The sequence below is a fragment of the Botryllus schlosseri genome, chromosome 9 (genome assembly GCF_051294905.1).
Source record: "Botryllus schlosseri isolate E-star chromosome 9, Bs_hap1, whole genome shotgun sequence".
NCBI lineage: Eukaryota > Metazoa > Chordata > Ascidiacea > Stolidobranchia > Styelidae > Botryllus > Botryllus schlosseri.
The window spans coordinates 14,440,274-14,460,215 of record NC_137244.1 but is presented as its reverse complement, the minus strand read 5'-3'; the positions used below and the strand labels follow the sequence as shown (position 1 = coordinate 14,460,215).

The following is a 19,942-nucleotide window of genomic DNA, read 5'->3' as shown; positions in this document are numbered from 1 at the left end:
TTGGTGGATAATCCGAGGATTATCAACGAAAAACTCCATTGAAAATTTTTTTTTTTTAATTTTCCTGTTTATATTAAAAATTTTAATTGGATTTGCGGAGCCCTATACTTGTTAGAATTGAACCAAATTTGGTGTGCGGCGTTTTTTAGGGTAACCTGACAATTGGATGGCTGGAATCCAGAAAAAAAAGTTATTTTTGAACAGCCCTAGTGCGCATAGACAAAAATCTACTCTGAAAACGAACAAGTGATTTGTTACTGACCACTTCCAGTCGGTGCTCGCGATGTTTTTTTTTGCTGCGGACACTGAACTGACTCTTTGCTTCGACAGGTGTCGGGCTACGTGGAGGAATGGTTGCAGTACCAGAGTCTTTGGGACATGCAGCCCGAGCTCATGTACGACAAGCTGGGCAACGATATCCAATGCTGGCAGGTACATGAATTTATTGTTTGTACGCGCTCCCGTGCTCTGGTCTCTGCGGTGACTTCATTTCAGGATATTCCATAATTGTGGCCGTGCCCTTGAATTCCCTACATGACTAACGTTGACATCTGTCAACGCTGCCTGATAAATGCAGTGTGCGTTAAGGAGACTGCAATATCTTCATTTGGAATTTGTTCTGCATATCAACTTTCAACTCTGTTAGATATAAAATCCGATAACACCATAATTTATGCTGTTTTGTTGATGTCAAGGAAGAATTGCTTTTTGACAATCGTTATTTTCCAATATCTTAATTTACAGAAATGCTATAGTTTGGATGTTCATATGTAGCAGCTTGTCATAGTGGTTTGCGCATAGATAGATCATTTATTAAATTCGTCTCACCAGGAAAATTTGAAACATTCAAATAATCGGTATGGACAGGGAAGGGACGATACGACCGAGAAGTCATCTAGTCAATCCCTTCCCTATAGAGCATACAAATTATAACTCACGAGACAGACGAACACAATGATAAATTTCAAAAACACAAAAATAAAAGAGATCGGTATAGACGAACAACATACACATAAGAAAGCCATGTTCGAACAGCAACAACAACAACAGTGCATCAATTACAGACCAATAGGTTGATTAGAAGGGTCCAGCAAATAGTCTATCAGTGATTTTTTTAAACCGTTGAAGCTTCGTTCACGAATTGTAATGGGTACATTATTCCAGATGATAGGACCGGCTATCAAAAGAGATCGTTTGCAGAATTCCTTCCTTACTAAATTGTGGCGATAATTTGGTGCGGCTGAAAATCTGGTATTGTGACTATGGGTGGATGTTGATAGTTGTAATTCATCCTCCAAACTAAAGGCAAGCTGTTTATTGTGAAAACGATACATGAATTTAGCTACTTCCAGATATTTAATTTCTTCAACTCTCAATATTCTCCACTCCCGATACGACTTCCCAAGATTACATCGAAATGACCCCGTAAGGGCACGAATGGCGTTGTTTTGAATCACCTGTATTGGATGCAAAGTACTTTTGTTGCAGAAGCCCCAACTCAAAATTCCATATTGCAAGTGACTGTGAACCATTGCAAAATACACTTCTCGGAGCACCGTCTTCGGAACTAGATGTCTAAGGCGCCGTAAGATGCCAACACCACGGGAGAGTTTAACCGCTAGCTTCTGGGTTTGGTCCTTCCAGGATAGATCGCCATCAATGAATATGCCAAGATATTTTGCAACCCTAGTAGGGTTTATCATCTTATCATTTACCATTACACTAACAGTGCGATATTCTTTAGTACTTATGACGTTACTAATGAATATAATCTGGGTTTTGGCAGCATTCAGCGTTAATTTATTACACATCATCCATTTGGATATCAAAGTCATTTCTCTATTAAGCTTCGCATTGAGCTCATCAACGTAATCTGACGAGGCGAAGAGGTGCGTGTCATCAGCAAATAGGGTGGTTTCCATCGATGTGGATTTAGCTAGGTCGTTGATATATATCAAGAACAATGTCGGACCAAGAACAGACCCTTGAGGGACACCGCATCGTATGGCGCCAGGCGACGAGTTAATGCCACCGATATCGACACATTGAGATCTATTGCTCAAGTAAGATCTGAAAAGGTCATTGGCGACACCCCTGATACCGCAGGCCGATAACTTGGCAAGAAGGATGTCATGATCAACGGTATCAAACGCTTTCTTGAGATCAAGGAATATACTGCATGCCACTTTGTTTTGCTCAATTACCTTATAGTATTTCTCCGTCACATCGAGAATTGCCTGGGAGGTATTGAATCCTTCCCGGAAACCAAATTGCTGTTTCGACAGAATTTCTTCTTTTATCAAGGAAATCCACCAACCTCATATGGACTAGCTTTTCGAACACTTTAGCCATGGTTGGTAGTATAGAGATTGGTCTGTAGTTACTTCTGTTGGTGTCATCTCCTTGCTTGAAGATTGGGACTACTCTCGCTATTTTTAGGGGGTTCGGAAAGATTCCATTATTTATACAGAAGTTGAATATCTTGCAAACTAGTGGAGAGATGTACGGACAAATTAATTTCAGAAAAGCTGCAGGGATGCCGTCTACACCGTTAGCCTTATTGCTGCGAAGGCCAGCTATAGTCTGTACAATTTCGCTTTGCGATGTGGATCTCAAATAAATGGATTTCGATGAAGTCGAGGCAAATGACTGGCGCTCAGTCGGCGATGGCAATTCGCGCGCTAGCGATGGACCTAACGTGCAAAAATAGTCATTAAACGATTCAGCAATCTCACCCGGGGTAATCATCATCTCGCCAGTCGAATCAGTGATACTCAATTGCTTACTCGAGGTTTTAGAATCCCTATGAATGATACTGTTGATCATTTTCCACTTCCTTTTCGGATTATTTCTATTCTCTACGAAAGCTTTCAAGAAATAGTTTTCCTTAGCCCTTTTTTTGATACGAGTTAACTTATTCGAGTAAGTTTTATAAAAAATTTTCTGCTCAGCATTGCCCTTAACAAAAAGAGGATAATGCATTGTGTTACGCCGTCTGATAGAGATCAGAATACCTTTCGATATCCAAGGTTTGCGGAGTAATTTACGGTCGCGCCTGCTGAGTGTTATCGGAGGAGCATGACTGTTCAATAACTCGTCAATGGCATTCTTGAAAGCATCGAAGTATGCTTCAAAATTGCTCAAGGTTAAGGGTTTGTCAAATAATCTAGAGAACACATATTCAGATTCGGTTGCTAGACGGGAAGGATCGATACCATCGAGGTCACGTTTATAATAACGCAAGGGTTTGCATTTGCTAGTTCTCAAATCAACTATCGCAAAAACAGGCAAGTGGTCAGATATTACATATGAGCACACACACGGTTGGATTTCCCGGGTGGTTAAATTCGTGTAAATATGGTCAAGAAGAGTACTAGAACTGTCCGAATACCTAGTCGGTTGGGAAATTAATGGTACGAAGTTACAGCATCGTAACATATTGATATATCGGTTCGCAGTCGGGCTATTTTTTGCTTTGAGGTTAACATTAAAATCTCCAATGATGAAACAATCGTTCGACTTTTCGTTAATTTTACACAAGGCTCGATTCATTTCTTCTGTGAATTCGGTGACATCATCCACGCTAGATCTAGGGTGTCTATATATGATCGCAATGATTAGGGACCTGTTATGCTGGATATCTTCCAAATTGACCCATAGCTGCTCACAGTCTAGATACGCAAGATTATAGGCCGTAAGCACAGTGAATCGCAGATTAGATTTGATATAGAGGCCTACCCCGCCCGCATTGGAACGGGTCGGTGAGTGCAGGAACGTATATCCATCCAATGCTATATTAGAAGTCGGATCAGATTTGAGTTTGGTCTCAGAAATAGCGATGAGCGTAGGCATACTATTCAGTGACGTTATAATTTCAGAAAGATCATCATGGTTCTTCTGGAGGGATCTCATATTAAAGTGAGATATTGTGAATCGATCTGGGTTGGAGGATCCCGATAAGATATGAGTCAATTTATCTAGGCAAACATATTCACATTTCTTGACATTGTTAAAGTTGAAGCTTTCTGGGGACAAATCAGCACCTTCATGGAGGTCTGATTGAGGTTGCAAACAGTCCGTGGCATTGATATTGTGTTTGTCATGTCGCCTACTAGCAAGATCAAAGGAATAGTGGGGCAAAGGCATAATAATGAATGAAAGAATGAAAAATAATGCGCTTACTATGAATAGATTGGGTGAGGGAGAATAGTTACTCACAGGATCTTCTTTAGATCACTATGTTTTTCGATTAGAAATGCTGATGAGTCAACGTTCTTTTTTGCCCAGATCTTCCCATGTCTGGTCCAAAGGAAATCAAATTTTTGCTTCTTTTTCAGTTGACGGGCGTCATACAATAACTTGTGGGTCCTCTCGGTGAGATTTTCCGCGATGAAGATTGAGCTGCAATTTTCCAACTTTGCGCTCGAAACGTCGCGAAGTTTCAATCTTGCAAAGTAGATCTCATCTCGGATAGTTCGATCCAAGAATTTCACCATGATAGGGGATGTTTTTGTAGCATCTCGGAGAGGTTTACGATAGCATAATGATAGGTCCTCTTCATCCAGACTTACCCCGATCGCTTTACAGATGTCCATGACAACTTTCTTTGTATCCTCGTTTTCTTTCTTCACAATGCCTTGAAATTCTAGTAAATCGAGGCGAGATATGCGGTCGAGCTCGTCAATGCGACTAAATGCAGTCTCGATACTTTCTCGATTGGCTTCCACATCTGTTAGGTTCTTCTGAACCTGTTCTTCTAGCACATCTAGTCTCGTATTAAGTTTGTCCATTTTAGCAGATATCTCGGAGGTATTGCTCTTGATGGTGGCAATCTCCTCTAACAGCCGATCTTGGTTTTTTTGCAGCATGTTGTTGATCTCTCCTGTTAGCTTTTCTAGCAGCGAAGGCAATATCTTCTTTATCATTTCTTCCTCATTCAATACGACCTTTCCTGAGCGAGACATACTCTAACAGTTCTTGATAGAGAACACGCCTTTGATTGTCGGTCCCGTGAGCGTAATCAGACACGTCCGCACGGTAGCTCGCCAAATGCTCACTGGAACAAAAGTTTTTTTCATTTTTTATTAAAAGCGGAGGGTTTATTTTCTTGACATCTGAAGCAATCAATATAACTAATCAAAAACTTGAATAGAGCTTCAAAATTATTATTCTCTTGAAATACGGTCATCATAACATCTATTTACTCATAGTATATAAACGAAAGAACATTTGAAAGCTGTGTTGAAATTCCGTACCACAAATTTGTTCTTGAATTATTTTCTTGTTTTACCCAAGGCTTTGCTGGTGGAGATTCGGAGACGCCGCGCTACCTTTGACACCTCCGAGACAAAACGGACCTTTGGTCCCGTCGTGATCGAGTACGCCAAAGTGCAGTCAAAGGTCAACCTCAAGTACGACTCTTGGCATAAGGAAGTGCTGTCGAAATTCGGCCAGCTGATTGGACAGGTACAAAAGATTGAGAGTCGCGTTCTCGAGAGAAAATTGAGGGCTTTTGTGAAGCTAATGTTTTCGCCTTTGTTTTGTAGGAGATGAGCAAGTTCCACGGACAGATCACGCGTTCCCGCACCGAATTGGAGCAGTCTTCCATAGACACCGCGAACACCTCGGATGCCGTGGCCGTGATTACCAACGTACAGGCGTTGAAGCGCAATGTGAAAGGATGGGAGAGACAGGTAGACTTCTTCGTGATCAGCTTTATTGGCTGAATTTGGAGTTATAAATGCGTTGCCTTCCGGAATCGTTGCAGCCTTGTCGATGTGTGATCTCCCGTTTCGATGTTTCCAGGTGGAGATGTACCGCGAAGGGCAGAAGCTCCTGGAGAAGCACCGCTTCCAGTTCCCGTCTTCCTGGCTTTACATCGACAACATCGAAGGCGAATGGATGGCATTCACGGACATCATGAAACGCAAGGCGGGCTCCATTCAGACCCAGGTCGCCAGCCTGCAAATGAAAATTGTGTCGGAAGACAGGGCCGTTGAACAACGGTATGTGTATTCGTCCTGCAGTACTGATGTACTTTACTTTTTAGAAGTAGTCAAGTGGAGTTTACCTACTTGTGTTTAGGGCTGGGCACAATGATTCGAGTACTCGAATCTGAATCGAGTATTAATTTTAATGATTCGAGTCGAGTAGTAAAATACGATTTTTTCGAGTACTGAAATTATACTCTCCTCGCTACTGAAAGCTAATTTATCAACGAGAATTATAGTTTCGATACTAATTTTCACTGTTGAAGCCTTGGATCCTTGATTGGCCGTATCGTAGCATACGAAACATATAGTACAAAGCTACGAACGGTATTAGAAATAACGCATTTGCGAAGTCATGATCATCGCACAACATTGTCACCAAGTGCAATGAAATCAGCATGGTCGAAAAAATACCAAAGTATCTTTAATGTGATGGATAACAGGAATTATAGTCTTTGTGGTCGAATAAAAGGTACATATTTGAAATTAGACATATTACATTATGTTGTTAGGTCATAATGGATGATACTCGATTACTCGACTCGACTCGAAGCATTTCACGTGATTCAGAATCGAATCACTCAGGTACTCGATTTTGCCCAGCCCTACTTGTGTTGCTTCCTCGAGCGATTGATATTTTAGACCTCTGCATTTACTTCACAGTGAACTCTCAGTTTTGTAGGCAAAGAAGTAGGCCTTGAATACTTCACTTTTTTGGCTGACGAAGGGTTTGAACCAGTGCGTTGGGAATCGATGTTAGATGCATAAAATACAAGACTTCGTATATCTTTTGGTATAGAAACAACACATAGCCGTCATACATTTCTAAGAGGACAGGCTGGACCTTGAATAAAAACCATGTCATGTCGGTTATCCTGAAATGGACGGCCAATACATTTTCTCTGTAGGACTGGCGAGCTGCTTTCGGACTGGGACCGCGGCAAGCCCGTTGCCGGTCATCTGCGTCCTGAGGAGGCCTTGCGCTCGATCACCATCTTTGAAGGCAAGTTCCAGAGGCTGCAAGACGACCGTGGCAACCTTGTCAAGGCCAAGGAAGCTCTCGAACTGGCCGACGCCGGTGTCGTCAGCCCCACAGAGGAGAGAGTGCAGGTAGTGCTTACACACGGTTCAAGCTTGAATCATTACATCACGTTTAGTGCTATTCGTACACATTAGTCGTACATTTTGCGTGGGGACATAAGCTACTTTGAACTATGAACATGTGACGTAGCTACTTTGGTTTGGTTTCTCAACACTTTTGCTCTTGGCAGGTGGCCGTCGAAGAGATGAACGACTTGAAGGAGGTGTGGAACGAGCTGTCCAAAGTGTGGGACCAGGTCGAGCAAGCCAAGGAGCAGCAGTGGCTGTCAGTGCAGCCACGCAAGCTGCGGCAGGCGCTGGAATCGTTTTCGGAACAGCTGAAGAAGTTTCCGGCGAGGTTGCGGCAATACGCGGCCTACGAGCATATTTGCAACGCCGTGAAGGGATTCATCAAGGTACGCTATTCCAAATTGCCATCAGAGTGATTGCAATTAGAGTCTATATAAAATAATCTGAGTGCTGGAATCTGAAATGATTAGCAATTTTAATGATTTGAATAGAGTAGTGGGAGGGTTGATGTAACTGAATTTATATGCCCCTTATTACTTGATGAGCGTGAATTGTTGCAAGTAATTTCGTCACGCTGCTGGAACCCTGAAACCTTGCTAGGAGCTCGCATATCAATCAAAACATGTCGCACCAGGCTGCCTACATTTCATCTGTATAGTAGCTAATTCGTCATGATGTGTAAATGCATTATTAATTTGATGGTCGCGTAGCATGTCCATATTTTGACATTTCAATTCTGTTTTGCAATGTTTTTTTAATTGGATTTGTACTTGGGCAAGGAATCCAGCGATAGGTTATAATTTTTATGATTTAAAGTTATATCAGTCATAAGATTGTGGCTTGGATTATTACATCATTCAAAAGAAATTCTATATTTGGATTTGAAAATGTTAAATCTGTTCGTTTGTGATATATGTAAAGTATGCGATATGAATGAGTAAAAATTAGTTATATCATAAAAATAGAGGATTATTTACATATACTTCACAGCAGATAATATTAATAATGTTGCAGTGTTCGAGCACCATAATGGTGTACCGGTATTTAAATATACCATCTAGCAACAACTGATACTTCCAGATTCAGGAGGGTGTGAAACAAATTCACAGTTTAACCCAAATATGTTAGTCTGTTATAGCCGGTAACAAAGTTATTCACTTCGTTTACAACTGTCACCGTACGGATGTTGAAATCTGCGCACTTGGCTGTTTTGATATATGATTCGTAACGAACAATCTCGTCTCAGGTGAACTGGATGGTCGTGGAACTCAAGGGGTCGTCCGTGAAAGAACGACATTGGAAGCGGCTCATGCGTCAGCTGCGCGTGACATGGGTCCTGACCGACCTGACCCTGGGACAGGTTTGGGATGTGGACCTGCTGCGAAATGAAAATCTTGTGAGGGACGTTCTTTCGGTCGCGCAAGGAGAAATGGCTTTGGAGCAGTACCTTACTCAGGTAAGGAAGAAATGTTTGGTGGTGGCAATTCACGATACAACGATAGGCCGACTCCAATATATGTCTTATGCGTTGTGGTGGGGAGTTCAAATTCAACATGATAGATGCCAAAAGGGCGTTCAACAAAGCTCTCAAAGTGGGCATCCTCAAACAATTTTTCATTCAACATAGTTATATGCAAATATTAGTAGAACTATTAAAGTATAAGTCACAAACCAACTACTCGCACTCTGGCGTTTAAGGGGGATGCGATAAAGGCATGTCGAGCTTAAAATGGAGGCGATGTGTCGAAACAATGTTTCAGACCCACTGTCGTAGACTGTAGTGCCAAACATTCATCAAATTCAATTCATATCATTTCATTCCAAGTCATTTTTATCAAAAGACGCTCATTCATTCGCCTTTAAATATACAATATTTAATTCCGACCAGGTACGCGAGGAGTGGCAGGCATACGAGCTGGACCTGATCAACTACCAGAACAAGTGCCGCATCATCCGGGGCTGGGACGACCTCTTCAACAAGGTCAAGGACCACACCAACTCTGTGTCCGCCATGAAGCTCAGCCCCTACTACAAGGCGAGTGAAGGCTTTGTAATTGTCCTGAAAAGACTCGTTCTGCTAATTGCAACCGACTTGTTCTCAGGTGTTTGAGGAGGAGGCTAGCTCTTGGGAGGAGAAACTGAACAGGATAGCTGCGCTGTTTGACGTGTGGATCGACGTGCAGCGGAGATGGGTTTATCTGGAAGGGATATTTACGGGCAGTGCGGATATACCGCACTTGCTGCCGATGGAGTCGCAACGCTTTGCGTCCATCTCATCCGAGTTTTTGCAGCTCATGAAGAAGGTGTGTTTGTTGATTTACTTTAAAATCAGAATCTCTCGCGAAACAATGGCGAGTCATTCCTGTGATCCAGTGGTTTTCTTAGTAATCAGCTTGTTAATCAACTTGCCAAGTTTGGTAAATGGACAATGAGTATATCTGCCCCCATGTCCATACGTGGCCCCCTGTCCATTGGCAATTTTTTTGTAGGTGACCCGGTCGCCGCTGGTTCTTGACGTGATGAACATCCCCGGGGTGCAAAGATCGTTGGAAAGGTTGGCCGACCTGCTCGGAAAGATTCAGAAAGCTCTCGGCGAATATCTCGAGAGAGAAAGAGCTTCGTTTCCAAGGTTTGTGTTCAGTTTACTTTTTTTCGATTAGTTTGTGCTAAAATGGTATTACACAATTAGATTGCATCCCGAATATTTAGTGATGAGCAGGCCGTGTTATTTTTGGCATTTCAGGAGCCAGATGCCAAAACTGCCAAAAATAAAAATTTGAAAATGCCAAAAATAAACAATTTTTGGCATATGCCAAAAATAACACGGCTTGCCAAATAGTGTATTTCGTTCATGGTGTTGTGTTAACAGGACCGCGTTACAAGCGAGAAGAGCGTTTGTGAAAGGCAGGTTTCTTAATCTGGGTCCAGCCCACCCATTAGGGGTGAAAGCATGGTGTCCTAAATAGTGTGGGCACAGCGAGATTGAACGGCTGACTGCATTTGGTTTACGTCATACTTTCCATTTGTCCGAAGGCAATTTTACGACCATTTTTTACCGGCTTGTCGAGCGCTAAATTTGATAAAACGGGTATCAATGAGAAGCTGCCGCAGTACTGATTATTAAAATATAAATTATATTCTGCTCATGGAACTGGAACTCCCGAAATCAACCACGATTTTTGCATTGTGATCGAGATGAACATTGTGACGCAACAAACTGCCTGGCTATTTCTGAGCTGCATAGACTCGTTTTTCCAGACAGTCTTGTTGCGTCAATGTTCTTAAGCAAGCTAACCTTCCCAGGACTCTTCCATGCCAGTTGGTAATATTAAAGCCACCTGAAGTGAAAAAATGTCCTCCGAAAATATATCGGTAGACTGAAGGAGAAATGATAGTCGGGCTACTACATAGAATGTGTTGAGAGACAACACAGGAAACTCCTGGAAAAGGATCAGGAAGAAAATTATTTCCACGATGAGATCGATGGCACTGGCGAAGTGATCTCTTTTCATGATGCATGGCAGCCGGTTCGGCCCTCCAAAGATTTTGAAGCTCTGAAAACCTTTTGTGCATGACTGGCAACATTCTTTCTCTCAGCGGCTACTGTTGAAGCCGATATTTCCTAGATTCGCTGGGCGAGAAATGAATTTAGGAGAAACTTAGCTGACCTGAGTTTGGAAGCACTGCTACAGTGCAGACGACTTAAGTCTATTCAACAGCTGTGACCATCAGCTGTTGAGCGTGTTTGTTAGGCTTTTCTTTCTTTTTTATTTTGCTTATTGGCACCGATTCCGATGGATACTGCACATTTTGTGGTTTCGTTTGATATAATTAACCAATGAAATCGTTAGGTTTTTTCCTCTCTTATCGTTTGTTGGCACTGATTATACGTGGATGCTGCACATTTTGTGGTGTCTTTTGACAAACTAGCCCAAATAAAGCGTTTTTGTGACTAATTCGAGGCTGAAACTATCTATTTAGAGGACGATGCCAAAACTGCCAAAAATAAAAATCAAAAAATGCCAAAAATAAGTTATTTTTGGCAGTTTTGGCATATGCCAAAAATAACACGGCCTGGTGATGAGACTTAGTCGGAACTTGACTGCATGTGACTCTTTTCGCTTTATGATTTTGACGACTCGTGAATTCGCCGAAATCTGAAATCAACTTGAAGACTGTATGATTAATTATATGGTCCATAGATATACGAATATGCAACATAGTAGCATGAGTATGCGCATTATGTTAGGGTTTGGTCAGTTTTAGGGCTGTAAAGTCGCATAGAAAATTGTCTCCAACTCAACGGCCATCTTTTATTGCGTCACATTCTCAAACGCCGGCCGTATGCCGTACGACTTGGCGCTTAATCGTTTCATACCTACGTCGGCAGATTCTACTTTGTCGGCGACGAAGATCTGCTCGAGATCATCGGAAATTCCAAAAGCATTCCCAAGCTGCAGAAACATTTCAAGAAGATGTTCGCCGGCATCACGTCGCTGGCTCTTGCCGACAAGGACATGATTATAACCGGCATTCTGTCGAAGGAAGCGGAAGAGGTGAAGCTATTATTGAGAAGGATAACATCTACTTGCACAAACACTTCCAAAATAAGTAGAAATTAGTTTCGGGATAAGTTTGCATTGTCCTGGCAGCCTGAGGAAATAGCATCTGTCTGTATCACAGTCACTGTGCATATTTTGAGTACTGACTTGCTGCATGCTCTATTTTCATTTTTAATGTGATAATGGCTGTGGAGGGCAGGGAAAGTGAACTTCTCTTTGTGTAAAATTTAGAAATCTGGAAACATTTTTACCCAACCCTGATAATGCATTGGTCTTTTTACGATGCAACAGCACTGTGATGTTACTTTTATCAGGTCACCTACAAAAGCCCGGTGTCTCTCGCCAAGCACCCGAAAATTAACGAATGGCTCACCAAGCTGGAGCAGGAAATGAAGCAAACGCTCGCCAAACTGCTGGCTCAGTCCGTGACCGACATCTCTTCCTTCAAGTGAGTCGTCATCGATTGATACATTCGGAACTGCTCACTAACACTGTTTTGCCGCAGGGATAAGAAAGTGGAAAGGCAAGAGTACATGGAGTGGATGGACAAGTACCAGGCTCAACTGGTGATTCTGTCCGCTCAGATCTCGTGGTCCGAGAACGTGGACAGGGCGTTGCAGAAAACGGCGGAAATGAAAAATCCAGACACGTCCGCATTGCAAGGTCTGCATTGCGAGGAATTTTATTTTATTCCCAGTAAAATTTCTGTTGAATCACCGTGATTTAACTGTGGTGTCGGCGAGATGGTTGCAACGTACATTTCGGCATCATTATTGTCCAGCATCCCCTAATATTTGTTTTAAAACTTTTCACTTATTGTGTTTATCGAAGTAACCACATTGCATTTATCAAAGTAATTCCATTTGCCTAACAGGTATATTTCACACTATTACTTTCACGCATGACCCTGATCTTTCTTACGGAACGCACTAGGTTTCGTGAAAGTATGGTGTTGATTTGTTAAGGACTGATTACGTTTCGAGATCATAATTGGGAAGTGATCTGCTGGCACAATTCCTTGTCGGACCTGGTGCACGACTGAGTACACGCAAAGTCATTGTCACTTATTGTCTTTGGTAGCATCAATTATTGTGTGCTCCTATTACGAACAGGAGTGCTTGCTCAAGTCGAGGAGACCCTGAACGTGTTGGCCGACTCTGTGCTTCACGAACAGCCCGCCGTACGTCGCCGAAAATTGGAGCATTTGATCACCGAGCTGGTTCATCAAAGAGACACCACCAGGCACTTGATCAAGGTACGCGATTTATAAGATTATGTCAGAGTTTATAGGAAAAAAAACTTTGTTTCTTCTGATGCGTCTTATGTGTTGAATCACCAAATTGTCAACACTTTAAAAGTTTGATTTTTGAGCTGCTGCAGTTGTCAGAATATTGTATGGCATATGTTCAATTTCTGTTTCATTACACTGTGATAGCAATAGTTATCGAAATATTGCACCATAGCAGCATTAGATAGTTAGTGCCGTCAAATGTAACAGCCATTCATTGATCTTGTGAAATATTGGATATCTGTATTAAAACTTAGAAATACTGGCTATTCTATAGCGCCCGTTCGTCTATATCTCTGTAACTTCATAGCACTTGTTCGATTTCAGGAGCGCACCAGCGCGCCGCACGACTTCACTTGGTTGATGCAAATGCGTTTCTACTACGACCCGAGACAAAGCGACGTGCTGCGACAGCTTTCCATTCATATGGCGAACGCGCAGTTCCAGTACGGATTTGAATATCTCGGCGTGCAAGACAAGTTGGTCCAGACGCCTCTCACTGACAGGTAATGGTTAAACGTTGCGCTCTGAGTGGATGTTGGACTGCTGGGGGCACTGCGCTCCAGATATGATAGTGTCAAATTAAAATTGTAAGTGCAAAAAACATTTTCGACAGCAGACAATATTCTCAGAAAGTCGCTGTATTCGAACTGCGGTTAAATGTTTTCCAGAACTGTACCATTTCACTCCGTCTGTCTCTGTGGTCTGTCTCTGCAAAACTTAACCTGCTGCCCATTCTTCACGTTATCATGCAGTCACGTAGACCACTGACAAGATAGCGTCATGGTTAAGCGTCCGGCTTCTTGATCGGTAGGTCGTGGGTTCGATCCTCGGCCGGGTCAGACCCAAGACCTAATTAGTAACACTGGTATCCATGGCTTCCCTGCTTGGCGCTCGTGCATTACTGGGACAGCATGGAGGGGTGGCGCAAGACTTGGAAAGTCGTAAAAGGATATATCTGCACCTTCCTTGTCCAGCGACATATGCACATCATGCACTCATGATATGCATATGCGCAGATCGTGTGTATGTGTATCATGAGTCGGTGTATATGACGCAAAAACATCAAGGACAAAAATAAACTATGTCCTTTCCTTTCCTTGATTAACCAATATTCTCGCAGAAGTGTCGTGAAAATCTGCTATTGTTCAAATTTTTGTGCAATGCTGCTCCAGTTATGAAAAATTTCATTCAAATTCGGTCCACACCTTCAACTATATGCACATCACACGTCCGTGTTTGAATGAGGGTAACAGTGAAAATGTTGTCATAGAGATTCCAGTAGATGACTTGATTGCTCCTTTTATATCTACGTTATTATTTTACTTCAGATGCTATCTCACGATGACCCAAGCTTTGGAAGCTAGGCTCGGCGGTTCACCCTTTGGACCAGCCGGCACGGGAAAGACGGAAACTGTCAAGGCTCTGGGACACCAACTCGGAAGATTCGTTCTCGTCTTCAATTGTGACGAGACGTTCGATTTCCAGGTGAAGTGCCGTTGTCAGTTGTGCGTAGCTAATTATGATAGATTTTATATTATCCAATTCCGTACAGTCTTTTTACGTGTTGACCTTGATTCGATTTGCTCGTTCTTTATGCCGTATGAATCCAAGCAACAGGAATAACCACATTCCAGTAAAGGCAATTTTGATGGGCAACTCCCAATAATGGTTACAACTGCTAATTGATTGACTGGAAGATCATTTTGGACTTGAAGCGATATTGCATGCAATCACCTCAATTTTGTTGGCACTCGATATACTTATTCATGCTAATGCTGTTTTATCAGCTTTCCAATTAGTCGAATAAAATATCTTTAAGCTCTACCACCCTTCACGCCTCTATTACGTCATTTAGGATCCATGACTATATTACAATTTTGCTACACAGTATCTGTAGCCCTCTGCATTTCACTATGCTAAGCGCTTTGAATGTCCGCTGTAAAGTTTGATCAATGACATAATATTGAAAAGTGGTGACTTGATTCCATCCAAATCTATATGATTGAATCAGCTGTGATACGTTTTCGCCCATCATTATTCACGATGATATTTATCTTTTCAGGCTATGGGGCGTATTTTCGTCGGGCTCTGCCAAGTCGGCGCGTGGGGTTGCTTCGATGAATTCAACCGCCTGGAAGAGCGTATGCTGTCAGCCGTGTCACAACAGATCCAGCAAATTCAAGAGGCCCTCAAACTGCACTCTGACCCGGCGAGGGACATTGTGAAATCTGTGTCTGTGGAGTTGCTGGGAAAACAGGCAAGTCCATCCATTTAGTGGGAATAGTCGAAATCTATACTGAGCTGGTCAACGTGACCAGCGTTAGCGCTTATGCAGGAGTAACGTCATAAATTTCTACTTGAGGTAAGTAGCAGTAGTGATGTTCAAGTCATCGCAAAGCTAGTCAAGTGAAAGTAGGAAATAAAAGGTTTGAAAATTGCTCGAGTGGTTTCATCATGTGAATTTGGTCGAGGTTTCACATAGTTTAGCAGTATCCCGAATAAGTTAAATTACTCGTTCTGTTGATTTGTATCACACTTTTACATTCTTTCAGGTCAAAGTAAGCCCAGACATGGCGATCTTCATCACCATGAACCCTGGATATGCAGGACGTTCGAACTTGCCGGACAATCTGAAGAAGTTGTTCCGAAGCTTGGCCATGACAAAGCCGGATCGCCAACTCATCGCTCAAGTTCTTCTGTATTCGCAGGTACGTTGCATCGTCGACCAAGCATTGCATGGCTTTGTTTGTATTCCGGCTGATAGCGAAGGTCCCAAGGGTTAGTTCTGTATCTCCAGAAGCTCTCACTCTTAAATAGAGTGATGAGTAGAGGAGAGCAAGATTTTGCAACCGTTACGACTTCTGGCAGCTTCTTAAAGACTCTGAAGTTATGTAGTATCGCGTTTTAAGCTGTTTGGTAGAATCTGATATGCAACTTTTTATTTTTTCATGCAATTTTTTTGAATTTTCATACGACTTCTTGCAAGTCTTCGATTTTTCATGCAACTTTTTGCACGTTTTTCCAAATTTATATGCAACCAACTTTTTATTGGAAATATTTGGCACTATATGTAAATAGATCGCGTGATTAATTCGCTGTAGTTTAAATTTGAGGTCCTTTCTTTCTGACTTTCTGATACATTCAGGCTAGACCGCCGAAAATTATATTTAAACTGAGTCAATTTTTCCACGCTATTGATTTTGTTGAAGTCCCATAACATTGAGTTTTTGCTACTTTGCTTTGGATGCGGAATGAGTCGAGTATCTCGTACACTAATAATTTCAAGGAACTTGTCCGTAAATGCAACTTTTTAGTGCAACTTTGTGAAAATGAAATCACCCTTTTTACTGCAACTTTCGTGTAAAATAAGTGCAACTTTTCACGGATTTGACTGCAAAAAAAACTTGCCCTAGCTGATGAGACGCAGGGTTTATACTGCAACCTAGCTGAGCGCTGCGATATCTCTACTCGTTTGTTCAACTGTAATGAGAGATGGCTGCTTGTTTAAATTTTACAAGCATCTAAGTTGCTCCTCCAGTCCCCCATATTGATGTAAGATGTTTCTCATTGCTTTGATATGAACCAAGCTATCTCTTCAATACCAACCGATGGAAAATTTTTCCCATTCGTTTCGGTCAGCTGTAAAGTTGGTCTTTTTCGGAGGTGCTCGGGAACAAAGTAGCTTACTAACACTTTTTCTTACTTGTACTTCAGGGATTCAGAACTGCCGAGAAGCTGGCCAGCAAGGTGGTGCCCTTCTTCAAGCTCTGCGACGAACAGCTCAGCAGGCAGTCGCATTACGACTTCGGGCTGCGTGCCTTGAAAAACGTGCTGGTGTCTGCCGGTAATGTGAAGCGCGTGCGCATCCAGAACATCAAGCAGGACAAGGTCGGGCGCGGCGAGACTGTGGACGAGGCGGAAATTGCCGAAAATCTGCCGGAACAAGAGATTCTGATCCAGGTGTGTGCATTGCTTTGAAGGCAACTTGGTTTTGCACGTGGGGCTTCGGCAGTTTGGAGTTGAATAGCAAAATCTTATACCAACATGCAGTCTAGTGTTTATGTCCATTAGTTATTGAAATCTATTCAGAACTTTATTTCGAACACAGTCTGCGAGACATGGAGTTCATGGTCTACGAACGTTCCACCAAACCACCGATGACTAATTTGAACCACCTCCAGCGAAATTGCATCTCCCTTAGCAAGGGAAAGTAATTTTTTAGGCCGTTTCCTTCTCTGAAAGATGTGACGTGTTTGCCTGCACCGGAATACTAGGTATTTTCGCACATATTCACATTTTTTTCTATTGACAGAGTATCATGGAGACCATGTTGCCGAAACTGGTTGCGGAGGACATCCCGCTTTTGAACAGCCTGCTGCAGGACGTTTTCCCGAACGTGGTGTACCGTCACGACAGGATGGAGGCTTTGAGGAAGGAGCTGAAGATCGTGTGCGAGGAGCTGTTCTTGATTTACGGAGAAAACGACGAAACAGGTAATATACAGCAGGGGGTTCAAATATATAATTGAGCAATATATCCGTATTGAAATATACCCAAATACTGATCTTGAGCCTCAATTATTCGATTTTTCATGCCTGTGATGTCATATTTGGTGGCACATTTGTTGATATACGAAATTCTATTCAATACTCTACTAGCTTCTGACCCTGACCAGTGTCATTCTAAAATATTCGGGTTGGTTTCAATATTAATATATCATTCAATTTAATAGTGAATGTAAGGTACTGCAGAAAAATACAGGCTACCACTCAGAGCTGCAGTCTTTGGAACAAATATTTGTGTGTCCGAGAGTCTTTTTAAAGCAGGAGACTTATTCTGGTTTCTAGTTTGACTAGATCTTGATGATTTTGGTGCATTTTGAATGAGGCTGAATAGTGAATAAACAAATTTTTCTTGACAATCGTAGTTTTATATTTTTTGGATTAATGCCGGTCACAGTGAAACTGGCATAGATATCATCATGATCTCACAATGCTTCAACCGTTTCCAGGCACCGCGTGGGTGGAGAAAGTGATCCAGCTGTATCAGGTGTCGCAAATTAATCACGGTTTGATGATGGTCGGCCCGAGCGGTTCCGGAAAGTCTATGGCTTGGAGAGTGCTGTTAAAAGCGCTGGAGAGACTGGACGGCGTGGAAGGCGTCTGCTATGTAATCGATCCCAAGGCCATCAGCAAGGTACGATATTGTAACTAGAGCCCGACCGATAGTGCGGCGATACCCCGTGTTTAACTTGCGTCGACGTATCTTTCATCTTGTAACTCACCCATAGGAGCAACTGTACGGTAATCTGGATCCCAACACCCGGGAATGGACAGACGGCCTCTTCACTTCCATACTGCGACGCGTCATCGACAATGTACGTGGCGAGCTCGGAAAACGTCACTGGGTTGTATTCGACGGCGACGTTGACCCCGAATGGGTGGAGAATCTCAACTCTGTGCTGGATGATAACAAGCTGCTGACCCTGCCCAACGGAGAGAGGCTTGCGCTGCCGCCTTGCTTTCGAGTCATGTTTGAAGTCCAGGTGAGTGGGATACTTACTGAGTATTCGATGCAAACTATGTCTTGTTCCGTTGACACCTACTCTACAGCAACCATTCAGAATATATGCGCTGAGCAGAGATTTACGCTGTAAATTCATGCTTAATTGCAAGCAGTGGTAGCTATTTCCAAAACATGTCTATGTCCACAGTATGGTAGAAGTAGAATAAGAAGATATAGAGTTGATCTGTAGGTCGCATACATAGCCACTCGACCGACTTGATTAAACGGTGCAAGTGGTCAAAACCTACTTGATTACTCGTAAAATGTAAAAGTACTTCATTACTGAAACTGTCAAGCTCCGATGCTAAAAAAGAAAACGAAGTAATAATGCAAATAGGAAAGGATGTACAAAAATGAATATAGGGTATATATAGGATTGGAGTGTTGTATATTTTTGTCCTCTGTTTTTTGCGGCGTATACACCAACTCGTGATAAATATACTACACGCATGGTTTTTTTGCGCCGTATACACCAACTCGTGATATACACGCACACTATCTGTGCTTATGCATACCATGAGTGCGTGATGTGCATAACTGCATATGCCACTGGACAAGGAAGGGGCAGATATAGCCTTGTAAGGCTTTTCAAGTCTTGCACCACCCCCTAATGCTATCAGGATGATGCTGAGCGTCAAGCGGGGAAGCCATGGTCACCAGTGTTTTACTGAAGTCTTTGGTCAGACCCTGCCGGGAATGGAACCCAGACCTACCGATCAAGAAGCCATTACGCTGTACTGCCGTTTATTTTAAATTTCAGTAACTGTAGATACTTACACTTGACCTTTGTGTTCCCACTCTGTCGCCTATTTATTTCAATCTTTCTGCCCCACAGAATCTGAAGTACGCCACCCTGGCGACGGTGTCCCGGTGCGGCATGATCTGGTTCTCAGAGGACGTGCTGTCCACCGACATGATCTTCTCCAACTTTCTGTCCCGACTCCGCGACGTACCCCTGGACGAGGGCGACGAAGAATTTGCGGTGGGCGGCAAACCGAAAGCCGGCGGGGCAGACGAGAAAGAGCGCTCCCCGACGATGCGGGTGCAGCATGACGCGGCCGCCGTCTTGCGACCTTTCTTTTCTTCCGACGGGCTGGTGGTCCGGGTGTTGGATTACGCCGAAAAGCAGGTGGGTGCCCCAAGCGTGCTGGATAGCCTTCAACTTTATTTGGGCAGGTATAAGGTTGATGATAAAAACATGTCAAGCTTGATAAGGGGACGATCAGTCGAAAAAGTTGTAGCAAGTCTGACACATTCAAAACCCCCTTTTTTTCAGGAACACATCATGGATTTCACAAGGCTACGAGCTCTGAACTCGCTCTTCTCCATGCTCGATCAGGGCGTGAGGAACATCCAGCAGTACAACGCGTCTCACTTTGATTTTCCGATGGAGGTCAGTTGGCCATCACTGTACCCGGGTTTAG

The 19,942-nt window shown here is 42.8% G+C and overlaps 1 protein-coding gene across 2 annotated transcripts in view; it reads left to right on the top strand.

The window, feature by feature from the left end:
* LOC145447167 (cytoplasmic dynein 1 heavy chain 1-like) overlaps positions 1-19,942 on the top strand; it is a 58,804-nt gene that overhangs the window by 13,296 nt on the left and 25,566 nt on the right. For both annotated transcript variants that reach the window (XM_080325581.1, XM_080325580.1), the window contains exons 24-47: positions 331-432; positions 5,296-5,466; positions 5,547-5,693; positions 5,806-6,005; positions 6,899-7,100; positions 7,262-7,486; positions 8,347-8,556; positions 8,989-9,135; positions 9,203-9,403; positions 9,590-9,729; positions 11,491-11,656; positions 11,977-12,110; positions 12,168-12,325; positions 12,775-12,917; positions 13,278-13,456; positions 14,282-14,438; positions 15,016-15,210; positions 15,506-15,661; positions 16,668-16,913; positions 17,266-17,446; positions 17,965-18,149; positions 18,244-18,498; positions 19,354-19,647; positions 19,795-19,911. In XM_080325581.1, coding sequence (XP_080181707.1) covers positions 331-432; positions 5,296-5,466; positions 5,547-5,693; positions 5,806-6,005; positions 6,899-7,100; positions 7,262-7,486; positions 8,347-8,556; positions 8,989-9,135; positions 9,203-9,403; positions 9,590-9,729; positions 11,491-11,656; positions 11,977-12,110; positions 12,168-12,325; positions 12,775-12,917; positions 13,278-13,456; positions 14,282-14,438; positions 15,016-15,210; positions 15,506-15,661; positions 16,668-16,913; positions 17,266-17,446; positions 17,965-18,149; positions 18,244-18,498; positions 19,354-19,647; positions 19,795-19,911 — 4,311 coding nt within the window. The remainder of the gene's footprint in view (positions 1-330; positions 433-5,295; positions 5,467-5,546; positions 5,694-5,805; positions 6,006-6,898; positions 7,101-7,261; positions 7,487-8,346; positions 8,557-8,988; positions 9,136-9,202; positions 9,404-9,589; positions 9,730-11,490; positions 11,657-11,976; positions 12,111-12,167; positions 12,326-12,774; positions 12,918-13,277; positions 13,457-14,281; positions 14,439-15,015; positions 15,211-15,505; positions 15,662-16,667; positions 16,914-17,265; positions 17,447-17,964; positions 18,150-18,243; positions 18,499-19,353; positions 19,648-19,794; positions 19,912-19,942) is intronic.